This window comes from Kryptolebias marmoratus, linkage group LG14 (assembly GCF_001649575.2).
Source record: "Kryptolebias marmoratus isolate JLee-2015 linkage group LG14, ASM164957v2, whole genome shotgun sequence".
In the NCBI taxonomy this organism is placed as follows: domain Eukaryota; kingdom Metazoa; phylum Chordata; class Actinopteri; order Cyprinodontiformes; family Rivulidae; genus Kryptolebias; species Kryptolebias marmoratus.
In genome coordinates, this window is record NC_051443.1 from 21,263,108 (window position 1) to 21,290,413 (window position 27,306).

The 27,306-nt window shown below is 35.5% G+C and overlaps 1 protein-coding gene and 1 pseudogene across 1 annotated transcript in view; both read left to right on the forward strand.

Annotated features, from left to right (window-relative positions):
- The window catches only part of LOC108232685 (ephrin type-A receptor 5), a 60,261-nt gene extending 40,847 nt beyond the window's left edge, over window positions 1-19,414 (forward strand). Inside the window, exons 10-19 of the mRNA XM_017410631.3 lie at window positions 1,263-1,330; window positions 2,133-2,258; window positions 2,901-3,086; window positions 3,888-3,949; window positions 7,193-7,260; window positions 7,347-7,488; window positions 10,787-10,936; window positions 12,654-12,847; window positions 13,901-14,065; window positions 14,184-19,414. Of these exons, the coding sequence (XP_017266120.1) occupies window positions 1,263-1,330; window positions 2,133-2,258; window positions 2,901-3,086; window positions 3,888-3,949; window positions 7,193-7,260; window positions 7,347-7,488; window positions 10,787-10,936; window positions 12,654-12,847; window positions 13,901-14,065; window positions 14,184-14,295 (1,273 nt within the window). The 3' untranslated portion in view covers window positions 14,296-19,414. The remainder of the gene's footprint in view (window positions 1-1,262; window positions 1,331-2,132; window positions 2,259-2,900; window positions 3,087-3,887; window positions 3,950-7,192; window positions 7,261-7,346; window positions 7,489-10,786; window positions 10,937-12,653; window positions 12,848-13,900; window positions 14,066-14,183) is intronic.
- On the forward strand, window positions 7,707-8,167 carry LOC112450335 (annotated as a pseudogene).
- Window positions 19,415-27,306: the final 7,892 nt, after the last annotated feature.

The window sequence follows — 27,306 nt, forward strand, 5'->3', positions numbered from 1 at the left end:
GGTTTTATTTGTATTTAGGAACTAAGAAAAAACAAAAAAAAATTTGGATTAAGTCCAATATGCAAAAATGTTGGTTAACTTTTTTTTGATGCAGTTAAGATAATCATTTAATTAACTTAGCAAATACCAGAAAAAAAGAAAAAAAATCTTTATCTCTTTGCTTTTGCCATGTGCATGTTTGTGTTTGCACATAGGATGAAATTTAGAATCCCTCACCCCCATTTAATTTGGGTTATCTGTGATTATCTCTGATGCCATTTGTCTAAATATTAACATACGGAAGCTGTTTGAGCACAAACACACACAGGATGTACACATGCATGCAGCATGTAAACTAACTCTGGTTTTGTCAGTGAGGGTTACATTGATGACCTTGCTCACACTGACATCAGGAGCACTTCTAATCAACTTATTCTTTTTTTTAATTCATGTTGAGAAAAGAAAGATCTTTTTATGCAACAAAAAGACACAAAGAAAATGGATCTTGCAGATTGATATTGTATGAAAACTTTTTGACTTTGTCAGAAGCTGTTTCAGCACATCCAGTGGTATTTTTAAAGAGCTGGAAATATAAAATCACAAATTCGTAGAGGAAAAATAAAAAGTTCATGTTGTACTTGGATCCAAGATGTATTATTCTCTGCTTGTATTTTTTTAATTTTTGCCATTTATTGCAACACTTAAAACAGTCAAATTATTTAATTTTAAAACCCTTATTGTTTAGAGACCCCACATCCTCATATGGGGACATTGGCTTCTGTTGAACTTAGACCTGCTGTCTTTAATCAGAGACACTAGCTTTAAATTTTTATTCAATAATAAAAAAATAAAAAAAATTCTAAAAATCGTATTTTTTAATTTGTTTTATGTTTTGTTTTTTTTCTCAAACTAATTGTTCAAAGCCCCTAATCCCAAATAGCTAGAATACAATTTAATTAAAGAATGCACACCAAACAAAAGCTTGAGACTTAATGTCTTAATGTATTTTTCCTCATTGCCACATGTTTAAGCAAATGTCAAAACCTATTATTTAGTTGTTGACACATTGATGAAAAAAAATGCTGATTCCTGATGTTGCAAAACAAAAAACAATTCAATTATTTATTCAAGTTATTTATTCTTTTTGTGTATAGCTAAATATTTAATTTATTTCATCTAAAAAGTCCCCTTTAATGAAATGAAATGATGCTCTCAATTGGTAAATGTGCAAACAGCACTGCTGCAGCATGACACTGACTCTGATGTGTTTGTTTTCTCCTCAGGCGATGTGGCTACAGCAAAGCAAAGCAGGATCCGGAGGAGGAAAAGATGCACTTTCACAATGGTCACAGTAAGTCAGGAAAGCTCAAACTCATTTTGCATATTCTGTTCATCATAAACAGTATGTGTATAATGTCTCTGTGCACACAAATGCAAGTTTATCTGAAGTTTACGCTGAATTTACAGCAGTGGGTTCAGACAGTGGTCATGTCTCTGTTTATCTTTGTAAGCACGGATGTCTGCTACCAGTGCACATGTCAGGGATGAGTGCCAGCAGCTATTTTTTGAATGACATCCATGTTAGCAGAGGACACATAAAGCTATGATGCATTATGGGCTGTGACAGCTCAATATATTTGTCCACATTTTTGGCACAGCACCCTTATATCCATCTGTTGGTTTCTGAGCCAACTATAATGGGTACATCAGCTCTAAGAAAAAACACTATAGAGCCAATATGTGTAGAATATTATCATTCTGTTCCTGGTCTTAGAGAAGCACATTTTAAATCAAATAGTGTTAATAATCATACACAGACAAGAACAACTTTTGGGGATATATTTAAATGTATCTAGTGTCTTTTTAGCTCTCTGGTTGCAGTATTTGAGGGTCGGAAAGAAACTGAGTAATGCCTGACATGCTTCTTTTATTTATCAAATTCCTGTGCACTTATGTGGAACCAGAGCCACCAAAGCCTGCTAATACACAATCGATCAGTTTTACTCTGAGTAGTAGATGAGTGCAGATGCTTCTAATTAAATAAAAATAAGAAAAAAAAAAAATTAAAAACTTACTGTTTGTATTATGTTTTTTTTAATAGTAATAAAAAAGATTACTAAATAGAAATACTGCCATGTTTGATTTTTCTGCAGTAAAATTTCCTGGGGTCCGGACTTACATTGACCCTCTTACCTATGAAGACCCCAACCAAGCGGTTCATGAATTTGCACAGGAGATTGACGTCTCGTTCATCTCAATTGAAAGGATCATCGGCGCTGGTGAGTATGATGAGCAGGCCTGTGTGTGGGTGATTGTGTGTGTCTGTGTACAACATAGAGATGGTTGAATTCTCATTCAGAGCAAGGCTGAAGGTGATTTGGACACAATAATAATTCACAGAATATATTACTGTTTACTCTGACTCACTAAAGTAAACATGTTCTTTATGCTGAAACAACTGAATATCAAAAAAATGACTTAATTAAGTCACTCTAAGTTTAAAAAATCAAACCCAAGTCTCCCATGTTTACAGCTTAATCAGTTATATATTCATGTTTCCATCAAGCTACATTTTTAAGGTGTTATTGTATAGTTACATATTCTTATACAAAAAAGTTAAACCCTTTGTGTAAAATTTTATATTTTATTATTTATAAATGCTAACAAACATGTATTTCACTAATCATGTGTTTGAATCTCATTTAATTACTGTTGTTCTTTTTAGGAAAGTGTATCAGGTAAAACTACTTATTGGGTTTTATATCAACTAATTATTTAGTACAAAAATACTTGTATGCCTTAAAGTTTCAGGTTTAAGTCAAATCATTTTGCAGGTTTTGCTTATTGTTCAGCAATAGTTGCTGGCAAATCAAGGTTGGCAGAAGTACTGAGGTCAAACTGAGTCTCTTTTTTTGCCTCAGGGGAATTTGGTGAGGTGTGCTGCGGACCCCTGAGGCTGCCTGGGAAAAGGGAGATCCAAGTTGCCATTAAGACTTTGAAAGCAGGCTACACAGAGCAGCAGAGACGTGACTTCCTGTGGGAGGCTTCGATCATGGGCCAGTTCAACCACCCAAATATCATCCGTCTGGAGGGGGTGGTCACCAAGAGTAAGTTATTAAGCTGATTAGACAAATCTTCAACCTGTAGAATTTTCAGTTGTTTTAGTGATACAGTATAAATCCTCAATAGTTGCATACATATCTATCTATTGTAGATGTGAGTAGTCGACTTTTACAGTTTGAAGATAATACATTCCAGGGCACAACATTTGTACATAAGTTGTACAAATTAGAATTGTTTCAAAAATTTAACTTATCTCTACTAGGGAATTTTAACAAAAGAATAGTTAAAAGCTACACTTTTTTTTTAATTACTATTTCATCTATAAAATAATAATGAAATCTATTTATACACTGCCAATTTATAAACTACAGATGTCCACAAATCAGTAAAAAAAACTCATATAATATAAAAAACATACATAAGATATATTATTACCACTCTTAGGTATTACGTTACCATATAACAAGATTTAAAGTTAATGAAAAAAATAAAGACAAGGTGAGCTATACTCTTAGAAATTACAAATAGCTCCTAACTAGTAATTGTAATTTGATTACTGCACCTAGTAGTGATGACGTGTTACACCACTAAATTAAAGTCATACACAGTGTTACGACAGTAATGTATTACCCCCTAATTCTGGTTATAGATGTGTTTTTAATTGACAGAAAATAAAAATCTAATGACGTACAGAAAGTCTTGACAGTTAAGCACCATGAAAACCAGACAGAGCAAAACGTATAATACAGATAATTTGAAAACCTACAATAATAATGAATGAAAATGAACAAAATGGTTTTGATTATATGGGTTGATACATGATCAGATTGTACTTTCCTTTTTAGGCAAGCCTGTAATGATCATCACTGAGTACATGGAAAATGGATCACTGGACACCTTCCTGAAGGTAAGGCAGGAAGCAGCAAGATTACACCTCAAATGGGTCATGAGAATCTGAGGATAAATGAAGGGGAAGGGTTGAGGAAAAGACAACTATGAAAAGAGGACAATATGGTAATTATGAGGATAAAGTGAAGGGAAAAAGAAGGACAAAAATAATAAACATGTAATTTTCTCAAAATCAACAAAAAGACAAAAAATAAAAGATTGTTAGCTTTATAAATAGTAAAATGAGTCACCCTGAGGTCTGAATTGTGCCAAAACATCTGAATTGACTGAAGTGTGTGGAAGCAGAGATGAAGGTACACTACGTACTTGTATGACAGTATGGAAGTAAACTTATCACTGATGTGGAAAACACTTAAAAGCAAAAACTAGCTTTCATAATACAGTTACTTCTTTGTAGTTATAGAGGGTAAGTAAACAACATAAATATACCAGTTCAAGCTACAATTATTCTGTTTTAGCTGCATATCAATGGACTTTGTTGTTGTTGTGCTCGAGGTGAGGTAGCAATATCTTTCAGATATGTAAATGTTTGTTAAAATATTGCCAAACATGGAACAGTGTGATGTTGGATTAAAGAAAATGATCATACTTAATTGTTTTTTGCATAGTTTTAATTTTGTGAACAAAATAATTCCAATCATATAATTTTATAAATGTAGTAGAGACAAAGAAAAAAACATACCTCTAAGTGGGGTTATTTCAAGTTATGTTAAACTATCTAAGACACTGGAATGTATGTGGATGCATCAAGTTTTGATAGTTTGACATTTCCTCTTGCTTTAAATGTGACATGGTTTATTTTACCAGAAAATTTGAAGGTTATTTGATCACTGAACACCAGAAGAGTGTCTGGCCTGTCCAGACTAGACCCAATTTTACTCGGAAAGGAAATTGAACTGTAAAAATAAATAAATAAAAAAAAGACAGGCTGGAAAAATTTCTGAATGGAATGATTTGTCTCCCCAGTCTATTCAGTGGTTATAATACCAGAAGTCTCAGCTGGCACAGAGAGCTAAATCCTACATGAAAAGAGTAAAAAATTTCTGAAGCAGATGCCTAATAAAGCAATGAACAAAATAAGGTCTTATAATTCTGGTGATAGCAGTGCTTTGAGGTGCAGGTTTCACTTTGAGGATGGAGCAGATCAAAGCCTTCAGCTGAACGCTGCGACTTTATGGAAAAGGAGGATGCTGAGATGATATTCAGAGACAGAGCTATGGCCAGTGGAAACTGCTGACATAACTGTATGCCGTTCCTTTGGTAATAAACCTTCGTGGCAAGGGGAAAGCAGAGGAGATTGGGAACCAGCAGGCGAAGAAGCGCAGAAACCCCCGTGAAGTAATTACATGGATGGCTGGTGTTCTGAGGCTAGTATAAATGACACAGTCATGAGAAAACCAGGGGCCAGACTGTGCCCTGGATTAGCTCTCACAGCTTCGGACAATGCACTGCAACCCTCATAACTCACATATTTGGCCTAACATCTCATTTCACATGTAAGTGGGATGTTCTGCTGTAGCTGTATGGAAAAAGTAGTTGTAGTAGTGATGGAAACTAAGGCTGAGACCATGAAGGGAAGAGCCATGTTCTGCTGCAACTAGAGGAGCTGAGGAAAGTTGGGAGAGTTTACATTTGGATTGGAAGGAGCTGAAGCTTAAACTAACAATGAGAGCTGTCATCAGGGAGGAAAAGCAAAGCTCCTTTTAAACATGCATGGCTTTCCATTAATCTGACGGCAACTGAACATGTCAGCTAGTCAGAATGAGCATCCTGCTGCTTTTCTGAAACAATCTGAGATGAGAATCTTGCGGGGTTGGATCTAATGTGGCACCTGATCTACTTTTCAGAAGAATCAGGTCAAACTTTTATACGTCATGAGTTTTCCAGTGGTAATTTGAAAGGTGGATTTTTGTGTGAATGCTGATTCATCATTCACTTTTTTTTTCAGTCTGATTACTTCAGCAGACTTTGTTATTTAAGTCATCTACATATTCAAACCTTTGGCTCATTCAAGGGATGTGCGCTATGACGTTTGTTTTTTGTAGCTTTTCTGCTCTTCAAAATATTTAACTCTATTTAAAAATCTGTTTTAGCCTTTGCCTGCCATTTTGATAATTTTGCATTTTGGCTAACATTTTATTTCTTTTAGCTTTTAGCTTATGTTTTATGTATGTGGCTAGTGTTCTGCTTCTGTTAGCTTTAACAAATAAGTTTCAGCTTCTTTAACAAGTTTCAGGTAAGGTCGTTCAGCACTTAGCATTCACACTGCATTTTTGCAGAAAATACAATTACGTTAGTGTTTTGTTTGTTTTTTGGTGGGTGATGTTTGTTTGTTTTGGTGACAGCTTTCTTGCTGCACACAGCATTAAACCCCTTGTGACCAGAAAAATCACAAAAAACTCCCATGATCATGCCACCTGTTTAAAAAACATAAACTTGTAGAAGAGTGCTATTTTTAAGCTGTTGTGTCTAGCATCATAAGAGTGTACTTGTTTGGCTGACATATGAAGTTGTGGCATACTGCTGTGAGAAAACTGACTCCCAAATGTCTTAGTACAGTTTCAGCTACAACTCACACTCAGTTATGACAATACTGACAGTGTCCCAAGGTGTAATGAAATATTACATTTTCTACTCAAGTTGAGAAGACCCATGCCTTTTTTATGTGTAGAAAAACTATAGACGAAACCAGGGTTCTTTATAACATTTTAGCGAGCTTAAGGGTGTAGAAAAATTGAGAAAAAACTGTTTACATTAAGCTTAAACCTTCTTTTAAAATGCTAAGAGTTAAAGGTGAGTGTACAGAATTGTCTTTGTAATAGATTCTACACAGTAAGTTAATTAGCTTTGCTGTGCTTTGGGCAGCCTTAAGAAAACATTTATTGAATTGTTTCTTTTAGTTCCATCCCTTTCTTTTTTTCTTACATTCCTTCTTGCATTTCTTTCTTTATTTGTTTGTTTTGTTTTACTGACCCAGTTCAGCATACTTCTCACGTTTAAAACAATATTTTCTCCAGGTAGATTTTCATTACAAAGCAGAGAACCACTGTATCAAATAACTGTACTTATATGAAACATTAATCCCATCCTGGAAACCTTTGTCTCGTAATAAAGCTCTTTTTTTCCCCTCCACCATTGTTCTATTTGTTATTTTTAAGAAAACAAATTTGAATCACTTTTAGTGGATTACATAAAGATATGAGTTTTGAATTTTCGTATCTGTGCTGTGTCTTTATTGTAGAAGAATGATGGTCAGTTCACAGTAATCCAGCTGGTTGGTATGCTGCGGGGCATTGCATCTGGCATGAGGTAAACATTCACCTGATTATTGAATTATTAGAATTGATCATGCACAACCCTTACATTTATTTTTAACTTTCTGTTCATTTCTGCAGATATCTGTCTGACATGGGCTACGTCCATCGTGATCTTGCGGCACGTAACATCCTTGTCAACAGTAACCTCGTGTGTAAAGTGTCTGATTTTGGTCTGTCCAGAGTCCTGGAAGATGATCCAGAGGCTGCATATACCACACGGGTAATGCCATAAGCTTTTTTGTGTGTGCATATGTGTTACTTTAAACTCTGGATTATTATTTTAATCAATGAATGTTTAAAAGTCTTGCAAGACAAAACTTTTGCTTGTTGAATACAAGCTTTTTTTTTCATATTCCAAAAATATTCATATTTAAACATATAAAACTGTCTGAGTCGGAGCCGTGCTTCATCCCAGTCGAAACATAACCTCTCAGAAGACGGGGATTTGTTGAACAAACAGCCATGTCTTCTATCGGATGGGCTTTTGCGGTCCTTTGGACGGGGACTCAGCTGCTCCGGCACAGACCAGGACAGATACAGAGCAGAAAAGCTAGCGACGTGCTGCATATTGAACCCCGGTACAGACAGTTTCCACAGCTGATGAAGAAACAACAGTTCAATGCGGAGTTTATCAACGGGCTCATGCGGTTCTGGTCCTTTGGCACTTCTGGCACGATCCAGATGCGGTGTTTGGTCACTTTCCGTGGCCAGGCGCCTCTCAATGGAAAGATGAGGAGCTTGGTATCCCACCAGATGATAAAGAATAAGATGACAACATGGAATATAAGATGTTTGGCACAATTTATGGAATTCTTCTCAATTTTCTGAAAGTTATTGTAATAAAATTAACTTTTAAGTTAAAAAACAAACATAAAACTGCATAAAACCTGAAGACATTTATGGTGTATTTTATATGTATGTACTGCTCACTGACGAAAGCAAAAGGGCAATGATATTTTTTCCTGTGTTTGTTTGCCTGTAATGTTAACAAAATATCCTATAAACTACTAGATGGATTTAATGAAACTTTCAGAAAGTAATAACTGGGTGTACATTTACAACTAATTAACTTTTGAAGTCCATCCAGTTCAAGATGGCCACCACAGTTAATCAACATTAATCAAGACATAAATGGCTATACCTCAGTCAGCTTTACAAATATTGAGCTAAAGTTTGTTAAGGTAGTAAATGAGAGTCATCGTCAACATATGCTTAACACATTTTGCTAGATTTTGCAGTATCACATGAAATTTCACAAAACATTATTTACAAGGCTTGACCAAAACCTACAACTCCACTCCTTGTTTTTATACAATGATCTAGTTTAAAACTCTCAGCGGGCGATGTGCATTCCTTCAATTAATTTTGGGTGTTTGTGAAACTTTGAATGAAGTTAGAAACATCGACATAAGATTGCCAAAATACACACGTGTGTATTCACACGTACACACACACATACAAACTGACAGCAGCAGGCTTTAAATTGAGCTGTGTATCTTTGGCTGAGTGTCGTCCTGTCAGCCAGAGACTGGCTGCTTCCTGCTGGAGGAGGACCAATTAGTACTTGACTCAGTCTCCACAACACTCAATTAGCACCGAGTCTTTCTGCCTTAGCGCCAAATATCCTGTCACTCACCTCTCACTGCCAGGCTGCATCCCTCAGTGTTTCCTTTCCCTCCCTATCGTTATCAGGCTCTCTTCCCCCAACAAGTGAGAATAACATAATTCACATCCTGGAAATAATCAGATCTAAAGATATCCTGCTGCTGTATTCATCAATACTGCATCAAGTTAATTTCACTACTCATCAGCTGAAAGCACATTTTCCTGTGGAACTCAGCAGTCTTCCCATGAATGTGTTTTTCCCCCCTCCTTTTTGCAAGGAAAGCAGTATAATGAAGATGGAGAAAATGAGCAGAGCAATCTCAGGCCCCCGACAGTTTGGATAGTGAATTCATACAAGAAAGTGAAACTTGTCACTTCAACTATGTTGTTAAATTAGCATGGATTAACATAAGAAGTGTCCTGATTAAGGTTTGTTCTAGGGTTTTATCTTTATGTAATAAAATAGTAATATATATTTATTGAACCTGCAGCTGTATTTATAAAATGAATTTTTGTAATCAGCAAACCAACTCAACTGCATTTAGGTAAGCGTGTTATTGGAATACATCTCCAGCAAAGCTGAATGTTTAGAGTACATTTCCAAATGCGTGTTTCTGTCGTATTTGGTATTCAGCAGCAACACCGGCTCCTATGGCTGTTGAACAAGAAGGATCAAGCAATCTCTTTCATATACTCAATGAAATAGGACTTTTTCAGTGTGAGATGTAATAAATTACTATATTGCAACCATCAAGTACAAATTGTCAAGGTGATGTTTTAGTTTTTTGCATTTAATTCACTGAGTTTAGTTTCTCTCAATGCTGCACTTACAGCAGGCAGCGCACTCCCCAGTTCAAAAGAACTACCGTGTTTTGGTATCAGGGTGGAGGGGAGAAGAGAATACTGAAAGCAAATGAAAGTAAAGAGACCAAGCAAGTTATCAATTAATGAGAGATGGTAATTTATGAAAAGACAGCTTGGCTTTGAAGGAAAAATTGTGCTGGAATTAACATCTGGCAGTAGTTTAAAATTTTTTGGTAGAAAAATGTTGATCAAAATGCAGTTAATTGCCTTGAAAGCATTGTGCACAAGGTAGCAGTATCAAAAATTTGTTCTGCCACCAAAACCATATTTTAAACTCTCCATGTCCACACACAGGTTCACCCACACTAATGAAAACATGAAATTATTCTGCTGCAAAGTAATATTCTGCCTTTTTTGTTTGCCAAATCAGTCCCATTTCATATCATATCTGCACTAATAACATACATTGCATAAAACTTGGGCTTGTCGGTGTCATGGTACAGGCAAGATTCAAAAGTTTCATTAGAACAGCATTTCCAATACATCTTGAGCACATCAAAATTTTGCACCAATTGTCTCTATCTCGTCTCAGGAATGTCAGAACTGTATTTTGACACTTGCACAAAAGTTCCCTCTGAGAGAAAACATGTTCACAGCAATTATCAGTTAGAATTATTGAAAAAAGAAGTGATCTAAATCTGCCTATCTTCAGTTCCAAAGTGCACTCCAAAAGATCAAATAGTAAACTGGATGGTGACTGCCAAGCTGGGTATAATGCAGGGGCATGTGGGCAACAAAATAATGTGGACAACCTATAATACTGCCTTGCACACATCAATAAACTGTGATTTTCAAAATTGTCCGTTCAAAACATGGCCACACGGCTCACTTGTTCACAAACACTCTAAATTCAGTGAGATTGCAACGGAACAGTCATCTTTTTTTTTTTTTTTTGCGCAAATTTGAGTCGCCAACTAGACTTCAAAAGTCACAGCCCAGTGAGATACCACCATTAGAAGTCTGTGTCACATTATCATAGGATGGCTTCAAGGTTAAACTACTTTAAGGGATTCTGATCATTTCGTAAATACCAATGCATTTTATTACAGGGTGGGAAGATTCCCATTCGCTGGACAGCTCCTGAGGCAATTGCGTACAGAAAGTTCACCTCAGCGAGCGATGTGTGGAGCTATGGGATTGTCATGTGGGAGGTGATGTCATACGGAGAGAGGCCCTACTGGGAGATGTCAAATCAGGATGTAAGTATGATTTAAAAATATATATATAAAAAATCCTAACAGCATTAAGTTTCTTGTATTTTTGTTGTTGTTTGTTTTTGCTTGCTTTAAAGAAAAAGTTAAATAAATATTTTTTTTCACCCATTTAGAAACCTATTCAATAAAACAAAACTGTGTAGCTGTTGACACATTTGATGCAGACAACATGTGTACTGACTTCCCAGCCACCCACACACTGACAACATATGTGCTCACGGCCCCTAAGTGACCTCTCCATCCCCTGCTTCAAACTCCTCCCTCCTCTTGCTTATTAGCAGAATGTCTCAAAGACTAGAGAAGGGTAGGAGAGGAAAGAAGATGAGGATGAGTGGGAAGGAGAGGAGAAGACGTTTGATGTTTAATTGAAAGCGTTATGCAGGATTTTCTCTGATCTGCACAAGAAAGTGTGGGCTCTAACGTTCCTTCTCTAAGCTGTCTCCTTCTGTTTCCCTTTCTCTCCCTCTCACTTTTTACTTGTGTCCTCTCTTGTCTCTAAAATGCAATCTCTCTTTATTCTTTCTTATTTCTCATCCACCCTCTCTCTGTCTTTCTTTTGGTCTCTGATCTTTCCTTCACCGCCAGTATTTCTTCTCCCTCCCAGTCAGCAATAATGGTTTGATGCTATTTTTCTTTTCCTCTTAAGCTGTAGTTGGAGTGTATGCATGCATGCACTTATAAACCAGTCTGTATTGGAGTGTTATCACATTGGTCTTTTGTGTGAATTTAGCCAAAGTAAAGGGGGTTATGAACTGAACAAATCAATCCCCCACTGTGTGTTGCACTGGCAAAGCAAGTCTGAAAACTCCAGCCTGCTTTCCACTGCAGGGTCTTACAGAAGAGGCGAGGGTTTATTTATTATTCATCCAACTCTGTTTTCTTGAAAAAAAAATAAATAAATAAATAAATAACAGAAATCCAGTGATTCAGTGCTGCATTTTAGTACTTTCAGAAACAATTAACTAGTCTATGCAACCTTTGGATTATAAGTTATATTTATAAAATTAATTAATTAATTAATAGTTATTATATATATGGTTTCCTTCATGGATTTTAGAATGTAAGGTCATATAGGGAGCAGGCACATCCTTTTGGCAAGTATCAGGATCTAGAATCTTACTCAGAAATAGTCAGCTTCGGAGTAATGTTGCTTTCCTGCCTTGGTGAGGAAATTTACATTGTTACATGCTGGATACTTTTTTTTTTTTCCCTCTAAAATATAATCTGTGCAGAACATTAATGGCAAAGTCGCAGTCAGATCAGATGGTCCCTCTTGGGTGGGATTGCATATGTTTTGCATGTTCAGACTATGTCAGATGTAATATTTTTGTTTGTTTGTTTAAGATGGCCACTTGACGTGAGTCGTGATCTTGATTAAAAAGGCATTTAAGTATTTCTTACATATGTATAATATCCATTAATTTTTTAATCCTTGTGAAGTTTAGCATTGCAGTGGTTAGACTTTGTATCCTAGCTGTGATTTAAAAGTTGGGGATTAAAAAAAAACCCACATTTGGCACTTTTAGATTGAATATGATATCACTTATTTTGTACCACCAACTTTTTTTCCCCCCCTTTTTTTCATCAGGAGAACATGTTTTATCTGTCCTAAGGTTTTTACTATTGTATGCCTTTTTTAGAGAGAGGAAAAAAAAAAAAAACTTCTGCATGTCTTTTTCCATCACTCTTTATCTGTCTGCAGGTAATAAAAGCAGTAGAAGAGAACTACAGGTTGCCAGGTCCTATGGACTGCCCGGAGGCCCTGTACCACCTAATGATGGACTGCTGGCAGCGGGAACGCACCAACCGCCCAAAGTTTGATGAGATTGTTTGCCTACTTGACAAACTTATTCGCAACCCCAGCTCTTTAAAAAAGTTGGTCAACTCCTCACACAGGTAAGGCAGGAAGTCAAGCTGCACCTTTTACACAAAGCTGGTTATAAAATGTAAAAAAAATAATAAAATATGTTTGAATAGCCATGGTATATTAGTCTGAGACATGAACTGAAAGCTGTCAACTAAAAATGGCGTAAACTAAAATACATTTTAAAATGTATTTGTGAGGACTGATTATCGTTGAGATCAACATTACAGTTATACATTTTAGTTTGTTAAAATTGTAATTTTTTTCTGGCTATTGCAAATCAGCAAGACAATGAGAAAACTAAATAAAAATGTATTTTTATTTAATTATAAATGAATCAAATTACGATTTATCACAGTGCATTTTATTTCATCTTAAATTTCATTCGCTATTTCCCCTCATGTGGATTGCATCAGTGTATTGTATTTGTATGAAGTAACTAGGTAGACATTCATATATTTCTATATATATATCTATTTTCTAAAATATTTTTTCTCTTTAGTGCACTTCTTTTTGCTTCTTACACCTGAAAAAGGAAGCACACTCAGTGAATCAGTGGCATATCTAATAGGCCTGCAGTCACATATGGCAGCTGTCAATATTAAATGGACACCAAACAACAAGCCCAGGCCTTTTTCAACACTACGCTTTTGTTCCTGCTGTACCATGGAAAATGTTGTTACCTACTGTGAATATTTCATTTGATAGCACGGGGAGCTCTATTTGTCAGCATGAAGAGTGAGCTGAATGACAAAGAGTTTTTGGGTGAAAAGCGGGTCTTTTTTTGCAGCTTTGTGTGATGGAGCATATTACTGGCATTACCAGTGAAGCCTCACAGGTAAGTGTCAGGACTGTTGAGCTCAGGTGTGGGCTATAACATCCATGATGAATTCAGATCTTGTGTTTTATGATTTTCAAAAGATTTTCTTTTCACAATTTGGACTGTTTCTATGCATCTGTATACCATGTTGTTTTGCTTGGCTTGTGAGCTGTGCATCCACTGATTCTCAAGTTCCTAACACATAAAGAACTTGATTTGAACTAAAACAAAAATAATTTTGCTGTTATTTCCATCTGTGTGCTAGGGTTTCCAACTTGTTAGTGGAGCATGCAAGTGCAGATGGAGACTGCAGCGCTCGAACCAAGACAATTGGAGAGTGGCTCGACTCAATCAAGATGGGGCGTTACACAGAACTCTTCCTGGAGGGGGGCTACTCCTCCCTCGAAACAGTGGCTCAGATGACATCAGAGTAAGATTATTTACATAGCTGTAAACATACAATTCTACAGAAAGTACTAATATTTTTAGTTATTCATTTTTTTGTTTGCAACTTACCTGAAAACAATTTATTATGTGCTGTTTTTCAGAGATCTGAGAAGAGTAGGAGTTAACTTGGCTGGACACCAGAAAAAAATTATCACAAGTATTCAGGAGATGAGAGTCCATATGAACAACACCAACTCTACTGTAAATATCTGATGCATTTGTACAGGCATGAAAACACATCTATAATCCATACGCACTCTTACCTAGAAAAAAAAAAAAAGCAACAATAAGTGGACCTAGCATGTAATCAAAGAACTGTTGGACCTAGAACGGCATAGCACTTTTTGCAGACAAGGAAACCCAGTGTTCTAAGGATCTACACGTGATGATCTGCTTTTTGGTGTTTTTTGTGTGTGGAGTTTGCTTGTGGTGTCTCTGGAGGTATATTGCATCGCAGTGCTATAAGCCCAAATCAAACTGGACTGAGTGGTGCAACGTGGATGATTAAGAATGGTGAACTAAACTGACTTTAAGGGATGCTTTTCATTCAAATTATCCCTGTTTTGTGAATTTTAGGAATTATTACATTGTTTGCACTCTTTGGATTCTCCCAGAACAGACATGAAACGAAGATTGGGCCCCTTTTTGGCTGTATCGTAACAGGAAATTCATACAGTGGGCTCAGACGGAACTTTTTTAACCTGTCTCAGGTCAGCTGAGCCTGTCTGGTCTGATCAGAACTGACTTATTTGCTTAACCGTTTTCTGGGGAAGTACCTAACATTTTAGGAGAATTGAATACTGAACATGCTCAGGCAGGGTAAACAAAATCTCCATATGTCTCAATCCTTGGTTGCTCGTGTTGATGTGCTTTGATTTTTTTTTTTTTTTCTCTGGCAAGTCTTTGTGCTACAAAACTGCAGCTTCAATTCTTCCGTCGAACTCCAGAAAAAAGGTTTAGATAGTATGTTCACTGTCATACTCTTTATTATCCATCAAAGTAATATATTTACAATATAAATTAAAAAAAAATAAGGCTATTACTAAGGCTACAAATAACCAGTAATTTAGGCATTAGGATTCTCTGTAGAGAAATTCTTATGGCTGAATGTATAACTTTGGTAGAATGTGGCAATAATTATTCTGGTCCTTAAAACCAGCCTCTGAATGAAGCCATAGATTGTAAATCTGAAAGGATTTTCACTAAGACCTAGAACGTTTTGTATGAAAATTGCCCTGCTATCAACTCTAATCCACAATTGATTTATTTACCAGATGTTTTATGTGTACATGTTTGAGGGAAATGTTCACTCAGTTCACATTCTGTTAAAGGAAATTCACTGAAAGTTCAGTCAATCCTGATGGCACCATTGTTCATATAATAATGGAACTGCCCCTCAGAATCCGGATGATCCTTTTTTTTCATTAACATCTAATCGAATCATTTACAGGTATTTAATGGAACCTCTGCGTGGATTCCAAAGCAGCCTTTATCAGTCAGGTCAAGAGTGCACTCAGATCTTTATTGAGCCTTCATTGAAAAGTAACAACCTTCAGGTATCACGGAAAACCATCAGCAATCTGTTCAGTTCACCATGCCACAGAGTATCTTTTGTATACATGTGAGCCACACCACAATAAACCTCACTCTGACAGGACTGCTTAGAGAAACAAAGAAGGCAATATTGAAGAACTTGATAATCAATTATTTATTTATACCTGTTTAAAAAAAAAATCCAAAAGTTATGTGTACATTTTATGTTCTATTATAGTAATTTCTCTTGGACTACTGAGCATCTCTGCCTGTGTCTTTCATGTATATAATGTATTATATATTTAAAGCAGGGAGCATTGATCTTCTGTCTACCATCATGCAGACAAGTATTATATTGATATTGATCATTCATCTGAGAGTAGTACACATAGGTAAATCATGACAAATATTTTAAATCTGCATTTCAGTAACTTCTGGACCTCTAGGTGAGGGCACCAAGCACATCTGTCCCCATATAAGGGTCCTCAAAAGGATATGGAGAAAAAGCAGATATTCATTTTATGTTGTTCGTGATTGTGTTTAAGGTGGAAATTTTCACTGACACTTAATGAGACAATTAGCTATGCTTTGCCTCTACAAGTATGTCCTAAGTATGCACATGGGCCGATGAGTTTCCCTTTTGTTGTATGGTTTATAGGTAAATAATGATGTCAGTAAACAAGCTTGTGCTCTTTTTTTTTTTTGATTAGTTAAAAGTTGGCCCATTTGACAGTTGCGTCCACCTAAGCAGCAAGTTCTCACTTAATATTATTCCTTGCAGATAACTTGCTAATGTTTTATTTTATTATTATTATTTTTTAAAGGGGGTTGGGTAACTGTAATCCTGGGACATTAATGTAGGAACAAGAACAGATTGTAAAAAACTTCTTTAAAAGGTGGCAGCACTTAACCATATGAGAAGCACACAAGAAGAATGTAAGTTTGGAAATAAGTTTTCCACTTTTTCCAAGAGCATGTTTAGCTTTTAAACACTCAAACCCTTGCTTGCAGGTCAAGATTAATCAAGCATCTTTGGTGAACACTTGCCATGTTTTTGTTTTGTGTGTTTTTTAAATCCTGTTCTAAATACCATACTCAATTGAATGTAAAAGAGGTTTATCACATTTGAAATTCTGCAAGGGTTAATTTTAGGAGTAAAAATGTTCTACGTAAAAGTTTTGTTACCAAGTCTGCATAGTCCCTATAGTCTACATTTATCCCTTTGGATGTGTGGCTTCATCTTGTAAATTAATATGGTTACATTTTACTTTTATTTGTCACAGAAAAGAAGGCATTAAGAAAATAGATTTTTTTTTAACTATAGAGTGATTTCCCTTTTAATTGAAGCAGTTGTCATTTCTATTATGAATAATACAACAAATGCAGTAAATCTACCCATGTAGACTATTGTGGCTATGCAGAAATATGTGGTAGGGGGATGCATCAGAAAACAGGTTTGTACAGGAAAAAAGTAACTGTTGGGGGCTTAAATTAACAACCAGCAAGTTCTTAGTTAAATATATTAAGTCAAATGGGTACAGTAAGTTATGTCCATTCCACAATGTTTTGATTGTTGCCAAATTTCACGTTATCAGCTACTTGACAACCACTCTTTCCAGTTCAACTTTCAGCTTAAAATCTGTGGGTGAGGCATGGACAATTGGTGAATAATACACCCTTATAAGTGCCTCGCAACTTCTAAGTACCGTTGTTTCTTCTCCTGTCAAATACCCTAATTGTGCTCCAACTTTCTATATACACTCTGCCAACAATGTCTACAGGCAATAAGAAGAATGTCAGACAATGTGTATGTTGGAACTAATTTAATTTGCACTTTATGAGGAATTTGTGGCTCTTTTGTTTGACTAAAATGTCTATAGGTGACTTTCTTTTTAGGTTTTTTTAATTACTTGCTATGTAATTATTGTGTTTATTTATGCTGAGTATATCACTTCAAACTGTCAGTGCTTCCCATGTCATAAAATTTGGTGGCTAAGCACAAAGAGTTGGTAATATTTTTTTTTTTTTTTTGAGACAATTAAAGCTACATAAACATTGATGTAAAGCACCGTTATCTTGGCACAATGCCACCCCTTCAGGATGTAAGCACAGGGTTCGACCATCGACGTGTAAGGAAATGATGGACACATTACTGGAACCTGGAAGTTTAGACCTCACATACATAGTGCAAAGATTTTGGTTCCAAAAACCCAACGTGGCAGCTTCCATAACCCAGGTCATGTTGTCTTTAATGCCCAACAAGACAAGTTGGGGACAGTTGGTCTAGTATTCCCTTACATGTCAATGGGTTTGACAGACATCTGGACAGTAAGGTGTTTTTTTGTTTTGTTTTGTTGTTTTTTTTGTATAACTGATCTATAGCACTAGCCCTTGATGTCAACAAACTTCCACCAGACATGTTATCTTAGTGTCTGTGGCATTTTAGATTTACTCTTCCACAGTTAAGTGAGAAAGTCTAAAAATATGTTTGCTAGCATTGCTAATAAGTGTTGCTGTGCAAAATATAATTTGGAATTTATTCATAGCAATTCATGGTATCCAATGTAACGCCAATAACTAAAAAAAGCACAACAAAGCAGCATTCACATTTGTTTATTTAAGTCAAATTTAGAATGTTATTTTATGAGAAAAGTGAAATATAAAATAAGTTTTGTGTTTTGAAACTGAGTTCAAGAAGATACAACATTTTTTTTGCACCAAAAAACTTCCCCATAATTGATTTATTATGTTTGGTTTTTTTGTATGTTTATTTTATTTTATTATATTTTATTTTTTGTTTATTTTTTGCTGTGATGAAAGCACTGAATAATACAATAAAAAAATACAGAACAGAAGAGTCTGAAATTTGCAAAAGCAATAACTGACAGATATTATTAGCAAAAATCTTGTTTGCATACACAAATGCTTAGGAGTTTACCACCGATAAAAGGTTGCACTAACATCTTAATCATATTAACATACTTGAACGTCCTGAAAACAAAACTGGACGTCTTTGAAAACCTCATGAACAAAGAAGTCGGTGGGGTTAGCATCAGGGGACAGGGTTACAAAAGTACCAGTACTAACATTTTCCTATCGTTGTTTTTAATGATAACCGTGCTTCACTAGCTACAGTAATTGAGCATTCCCATTGCAAGAATAATTGTTCTTCCAGTTGACTCTTTTGATCAAAGAAGAGTTCAAATCAAAGTCTGTATAGAAGTTTTATGTGAGAAAGGATATTTGATTAAGCTTGATTTTACTTTATCAGGCATTTTTATCATAGAAACTGTTGATCGGGTGTGTGACTATTGTAGTATTTTGTGCCATATGACAAACCATAATGCAATAGGGGGAACACGCTGTGGATTAGGGTGCAGTACTAACAAAGGTAATCAGACACTCCCATGCTTGTTGAGTGAAGTAAAACATTGACTACTTGTGTTACAGTGGCCCACCCACTTCACAGATATCGTTCTCAGGAAGTGGAAAAAGGGTACTTTTTTGTGTGTGTACATCTGTTCAAAAGGGAGAAACATGCAGTTTTCCCTCAAAAGTGTAGAAAACAAGTATTTGTTTGTGAGGTTATCCCAGATCATTAATTATGTTATCAGCAACTCACGCATTGAGGTTTTAAATAATGAAATGAAACTGTTGTGATTCATTTAAAGCTCAGTGAAAAATACTAAGCTATTGATGTGCTATTGCTTTGTCTTTGAGATTGTGTATTATGTTTGTGTTGATGTTTTTGTAGTGTCTTTTCAGATTCTATATTTTTGCAATAAAACTGAGAAATCAACCCTTAATGTTATGGTGTTTCAGAAGTTACACTGTTTATTTAACCACTCATTTATGGTTGGTTGTCGTGTGGTATTTCATGGTGAATAAGCATGACAATGGGACTTTATAGTAAAATATTTGCTCTCACATTTGATCTGTTTAAAAAAATGGCAGTGTGATCTAACACCTTTGTTTTTTATCTTAAATTCTCTTGGCTGTGCTGCTTCTAATATTTGAACAGGTTAACTTAGTTTCTAGACATTTATTTTTTCTTCTAGACAATTAAAACAAATTTTAGCACAATATCTGTAAAATTTATTGAACTACACTCAACAGAGGTTAGTGGATGTGAAAGTGTCCATCTTAGCTGAATTATTTCAATGCAGAAATATTAGTAAAGCAAAAGAAGATGCTACGTGAACTCACTGAAGCCCAATTCATTGATAAGAAATTCAACTGAAAAACAAAATCCTAGCAATACAATTATACACGGCTGACTGAGTAAGATGTTATCTGTCAGTGTAACAGAAGCTGGTTAACATTTTTTCCTCCTTTTTTCTGATAAGACTGTCTGAAAAGATGTAAAAAGAATAGATATATTTCAAGACAACATTTGGGGTTTAGGGAGAAAAATCAAATACTGTACAAGACAGTCATTAAAAGTAACACTATATCTTTTTTTTTTCTTCCCCCTCAGTACTCCAGCCTATTGTCTGCGTTGTATTGTTCAGAATCCAGGGAAAGACAGTTCATTGTAGGGTCAGTGGTAATGAGCTCAAAAGTTCTGTAAAATGCATGCTGTTTTAGAATCCGATGATGCAATTCCTGGTAATAACGTGAAATTTCCCTGTTAATGTCAGCAGATAATTTGATGATGTAATTTATTTAAATATAAAACAGCCAATGATGTGAAAACTCTGCTAAACAATGAAACACAAATGGATTTTGTGCAAAAATAAGCTGGTTTTGTAGGCTCATTCTATTTTTATGACTCTGTAGGTGAGACCATTTTTGTTATTGGTCAATGGTCAATACTTTCAGACTTTTTTTTTTTTTTCTAAGGTGAAAAAAAATGCATAGATAATTTTGCAAACAGATCGGTTTTACTGATCTATTTTTTTTATTGTGATAACCTTGAATCTTGTGTAAGGGTTGGCTATAATGGTGCTACAGCAGTTTATATGTAGATATCGGCACCAAATAGTTGTATGTGTGTGTATATTTGTGTATGTGTGATATATCAAATGAAACCTGGCTGATCTCTGGGGGAATCCACTGCCTGCGTGGCTTTAGGTTATTATTATACTCAGACGCAGAAAGTGTCAGAAAGTGTGAAATTAGCCACCTTACAATCAGCATGGCTATTACCAAAACCTCTGTATCAGCGGCTTGAGGAAAAGACCTGCCGTGTGTGTTGGGATTGAAATGGAGCTCTACTCCCAGTGGTGCTGACTGGTATTGTTCTTGGATGGATGGACAGGTTTCTGGCTCTGGGGCTGCCCCACGTCCTCCCTGTCTGCCTTCATGTCTTTGCAAACCTTTCAGTCTGCTCATCCTGATCTCTGTTTTAGCCGTCTCCCTCTGACTGGTTTTTACATGCATGAATGTCCCCATGTCTGCATGACATTTAGTTTGTGACTGTTTTAGGTTGTCCTGGCTGTCTTTCTGTTTTGCTTTACATTTTGCTGGAGGCTGTCATTGTGCCAGACTTAAGTCAGGTATCCCAGAGCACGATAAAGTAATTTTCTCCTGAAGAGGTGTCAATGGCCGAAGCGTCCCCAGGGTCATTTGAAAATCATTGCAGTCGCCTCTTTAATCATTATGAATGACCTTCACCAGAACCTTAACTGTCAGTTTTAGGTGCAATTGTCTCAGTGTCTGTGGAGGAAAAAAAAAAAAAAAAAAAGTATAAAACTGTAACCAACCTTGCAGGTCAATGCACACATTTCTCAGTTTAAGCACTATTTTTGTCTTGATTTAATGACGCTAATTATTCTAGCTTATCTAAAATTCTACAGTGTTTATTGTAGGCAACCAAAATAGCATCAATATTTTGATGCAAACTTGAGACTAGCCATTGTTTAAAGGCTCACAAGAATCATCTAGTACTTGTAAGTTCCTTGGGTTGGGAAAATAAAACAACAGCACAACATATTAAACTATCATCTTGTTTTTATTATTTAACAGAAGCCTAAGATAAAATGTACAAGTAGTGCACCTTACGTATTTACAATATTTTCTTTTTCAGCCATTCTATTGTAGATTACCTTGTTAGAATAGCATCAGTACCTAACTGCATGGCCCTTATTATGGCCAGGCTTTAGTTGCTGACCAGATGACCTTATTTGACTCCAAAGTACTTTGTCATACAGAGGTTTTTTATTACTGACTTTATACTGGGCGGCAGAAAGCTTCTCTTGCTGCAAAACAAAACCAGACAGACACCACTGTGCCTGGGAATAGTGAAGTATTTAGTCAAAAAGCACATTGTTGTAAAATCCCATTAAACCTGAAAAGGTACGATAAAAATGTGGACCATTACAAACTTTGGAGTTGTGCATTACCATATTTATCAAGCTTATTGAGGGCTTTAAACCCTTTTTTTTAGCTTTGGACAGTCTGACACTGACACTTTGCTGGGGCATCCTTTCACTGTATAAAATGTTCTTAAATTGTTTAGAAATTATCGTTTTTAACACTTTTCAGATTGTTGGGAGGCAAAACTTGCTTTACAAAGATCACAAGACTGCAAACTATCAAAACACTTAATTTTATACAGTGGGTACACTTGATTAAGTTCAGTCAATCAAGTGCATTTATTTAGCATCACCAAACTGTTGCTTATTGAAACCTGATGTCTCCAAAAACACAACTTTTAAAGAAATTAAATATATATATATATATATAAATTAAATAAACTATGTGGTCACAAGTTCACAAGCTCTATTTGATACTTTTCATTGGTTAGCTATCCTTGAAAACACAGACAGATGTGAAGGGTGATCAATAGAGTTAAATCATGCAAAAGCATGAAAATGATGAAAAACAGAGATATAGGGTTTTGCCTAACAAGGTTATCCTAGTAATCCTTGTAAAATCAGTAAGGCTGGGCTTTGGCATTTTGATTTAATGCTGTTTAATAGGTAACAGAACTATATTTTCCAATGTATTATTGATCATCTAAAGTAATATTTGATTTATTGTTGAAGTCTATTGTTATCAGATTTAGTTAGTTTAGTTTATTATGTTTGAATACTTAAAACCTAACAACTAAAAGAGAATGGATATAATTTAGAAAGTTTTTCTTTGTGATGTATATTGAGGAAATTGTTATCAGTAAAAACCCTAATCCTCAATTTTATTTTATTTTTTAATGCATGTTTCACTAGATTTTTTTTTCTGAAAGTGTGTGGGTTTTTCTTTTACATCCACTGCCCTCAAGTAGTCAGTGTGATTTTTTTCTTTTCCCCCTCAAATCATTTCCCATGCAGATGCGAGCTCAAGGTGCATATGGATAGATAAAGCTGCACTCCTCAGCGCCACTACCACTTTCAACACCTATTAAGCTGTTACTGGAGGTCTGACCTGGACTAAATAAGCTGCTGGTAAATAGCCTTATCCATTCTGCTGCTGATCCGAGAGGCCTGCCATGAGAGGGTTGTGTGATGTCAAGTGGCTGGCAAGGACTCACATTTTAGGCACGCACAGATACACACAAAATCTCGCTAGTGGTAGCCGTCTGGCAGGTCTTTGTGCAGTACAAGCAGTAATTCCACACACATGCACACGCAAACACACTTTCTTTCTCTCTTGCCCTAGGTATCTGTCTCTTTCCAACAAAGACAGCCAAGGAGGCGTATTTGTCACCTGCCCAGATGTTTTTCCAAGGTCCTTTGTTCAAGGCAGTCAATCATATGAGCAGAAATGTTCCTAATGGGAAATCCCTTTGGTATAATGTCTGTATGTGTGTTCCATCATGTCTATGTGCAGTCATGCACATGTGTGTGAATCTGGAAGGTCACTCAAGGTGGTATGAAACCACCGTCAGCCCGCGACACATGGAGGTAATATACTAATAACTGCTGTAACATTTTGCAGACACAGAGCTCACCACACAAACGTTGGTCTAATAACATCTGTCACTTTGACACAAATTGATTTGAAGAGACTGTCCTCCTCCAAAACACAGCCCCGAGGGTCATTTATTCATGTAGCAAATTTTGACCGATAATTGTGTTTGAAGAGTGTGTCCTCCAGTGAAGGCAAAAACAATTTTATTTGAAATGTTAAAATTTTGTCTATCAAGGGAAGGGGGAATGGTGCTGTGATGTAATTTAGTCTCAGCTATGATCTGGTGTTGGATCGTAGCCAAAATAACACAGTAACAATATCAATTGCCATGATTTTGCTGTGGTAAAGAGGTGTGTTTAAGCCATAACTAAATAGTTTTCATGCAAATAATATTATTGCACAAACTCAACCAGAAAGGATGAGCGTTTCATTAAAGTGATACCATTGTTTTACCTAAAGGTAACTTTGGACATATATATAATGTATATATATATATATATATATCAAACTTTCATCTCAGTTTAGAGAACACCCTCCCTTATGGCTCACATTTAAATATATGGATTGTGTTGATTTGAGAATTTATCAATAATTACATTAATTTAGTTCATAGTTCTTTTGAATAAACACAAACTTTTTCCTAAAAAAGAAAAAAAACCTTACTAACTATTCTCTGAGCACTAACTCATCTTGCAAGATCTCACAATAGTGTATGAAATTTTGCACATCTTCTTTTTGGTTTATTTTTGTTTTCTGTTTGTATCATAAGAGGTTCACAGTTGAAATAAAATAGTCACAAAATAATTATAATAGCCGCATAGTCTTTTAAATTATATGTCTCCACATTATTGTCTTAAAACAAACAAACAAAAAAAAAAAATCAGTGCTTTGTTTGCTCATGCACCCATATTATTGTGGTATTCGTGACTCATTAGGAATAACAACCCAAAACCATGAAAAAAAGATTTCACTCTTTGTTTGAACAGTCCAAGTCTAAGAGAAATTTTCTTATTTATGTAAAGTTTAAAATCCGAGAAAAATGCATAAAAAAATAAAAGCACAGACATGAAAGTGGATTTGAAAATTTTCATGTCAAACCTACAGAGTCTACTTGCTGCTACATTTGGAGGTTGTTAGCCCCATCAACCTTGCTATGATGAAGAGGTGCTGCTTGCCCACTGAGCTGTCTTGTCTGATAATTATTTTGACATTACCCGCTGTGAACTGGAAGGGAATTATCCTCTATGGCGTCTACTTGCAATACATTCCCCATAATCAGTCTTGTCATGCATGGATAAATTTGTGGATGCACCGTGCTTCACTACAATGTGTGTGTAAATGTGCTGGTGACAGCATGCTGCAAATTAACCAAGTAACCTTACTTTTTTGTGCAGTAGTAAAAGCACAATCAATTTACAAAGCATTAACTATTCTAGCATCTGTCTAGCTATGCAACTAATTCAGCTTTTTTTTTTTTTCTTTTAGTAGACATACCCTTAAAAAATGTTTAAGATATTTAAAATGTAAACAAAGTGAAAGTTTGTAATAATTTCAAGACAAACGAAAATAGCAATGTATGCATTTAAAATGAATTGAAATTGCAATAAAAGCATTGGAAAACTGAGTTCAATGCAACAAAAAAGTTTGCCTCAGAATCACTACTGTTCTTTTATAAGTAAAGCTGTAAAACACTGTCAAAAGGCACAATTTAAAATGTAAATAGTTAATTTATTGATGTGGAGACCGATATTATTGCAAATATGCTGAGTTAATTTAATTCCTTTTAGCTTAGATTTCATTTGCTGAAGACTAATTGAGTTTAGTTCTGTTCATTAAAAGCAGCTGATAGTCCATCCATCCATTTCTTTTTTTTTTTTTTTTTTACCCGTGTTCTCCTTTTCAGGTCACAGGGCAGCTGGTGTTTATCTCCAGCAGTGACTGCGTGAGCGGCTGGATACATCCTGGACAGGTCGGAAGCCCATCACATGGCCGCATACAAACAACCGTTCATGCTGACACTCACATCAAGCAACAATTTTAAAGTTATCAATAAACCAAACATGCATAGTTTTGGTGTGAGGGAGGAAACCAGAGTACCCAGAGAAAAGCCATGCATGCACAAGGAGAACATGCAAAGTCCACACAGTTAAATCTCAATTTCAGTTAAATTGAAAAGCAATCAATGAAAAAAACAGTTTTCAAGACCAAGTTGAATTTTGGTGATTTCATTTAAAAATAAAACGTATGAAATAATTTCAGTATTTTACTCTTTGCATAACATTTCCTTTTCTTTTTGGCGTACATAAACTGCAGACAGTGGCTGTGAGAATGTTTTGGTGTCTGGAAAAAAATAAAATAACTCATTTGTCTTAATATTCCCTGTGCTCGGTATAGACACACTAATGACTGCAATGCATCATGTGGGTATTGCATTCCAATAAAAAAGCATGCAGGCATGTATATTTCCCTGTATGTTGTTGGAAAATTGTTAATTTGGCACATTTTTTTGTAATGGAACTCGTATGCCCAAAGAAATGGCTCCCAGTTAAATTACGTCTTCTTCGTGAGCAATAAATATTTCAGTAAGTTAATAGGTAAATGCACAGTAACTGTCAGTGGGCTACTGTGACAAGTGAGTGGATATAGTGTGGGGGAAAAAATGTTTCACTCCACCACACCAAGATTGAGTGTCAATCAAAACTTAAACCTGTTTGAGGCTGAATGTATAATTTTTTTTAATTTTTCATATTAATTCATCTATTTCTGATTTTTAAAGTTTAGCCAACAAAGCCAACTAGTCAAGTTGAGAAAAAGTATTACAATTCTCAAGATGAAACATTTCAAAAACTTTTCATAACAATCGATGCACGGTATCTTAAGAACATCTACACTGCATCACTGTTGATCAAATTAGTTTTTACAAAGACAATATATTTACACTGTAGATCATGTTTGTCTTTAGTCATAGCAATTAATAAAAATATCATCTGAGAATTACACTTAAGTGACCTGATACACTTAACATATTTTTCAATACATGCTTCATACAGAATATTATTGCAACAAACCATGGACCAACAGAGTCTTTAGTGTAAATAATCATAGATTTCCACATAAATAAGCATTTAATGTTCAAGTGATGTAGCGTACATGTTTTTAAAATAACATCTGAATGAGCGCCTTTGAGATTTGAGTTATCTGAGTTGACGGCTTGGCTCTTCTATGTAAACGTCTCTCTTATTTCTCCAGGCTAGAGATAATTTCAACTATTATGTACTGCAAGGACATTACTGACTACTGATAATGGCATAGAACCTCCCCACCCTCACCAAAAAAAAAAGAAATTCATAAATAAAAATAAAAACATGAAAAACTCTGAAGTACTCCTCTCACATCATACACCTATAATAGGGAATTAAATTCAAAATAAAGGCATTACTATAAGCATCAGATATAAAAACAACAATGTTGCAAGCACAGAATAATTAGGTCACAAATGATCATAAATCTCAGACAACAAGTTCCACAGTCTGATCTTCATTCCACCAGAGCTCACTAAAGAGTATAATAAGTCATTATTAAGTCATGTTTCTAAAATGGCTATTGATTTTCTCCCACAGAGAGAGCGAGCTACCAAGGGCCGCAATAACATACAAACCATGAATGAAAATCCCAGGATAACCCCTACAGACAATTATCATCCACAGCTGGTGATGAATTACTCATTGCTGTACTTTGACCACACTGGGGCTCTACCTTTGTGATCAGATAAAATACCCCAGGAGGTGTTTGCTTCTTATTTTGTGCTTATTTTTGGCCTAATTACGCTGAGTGGAGGAC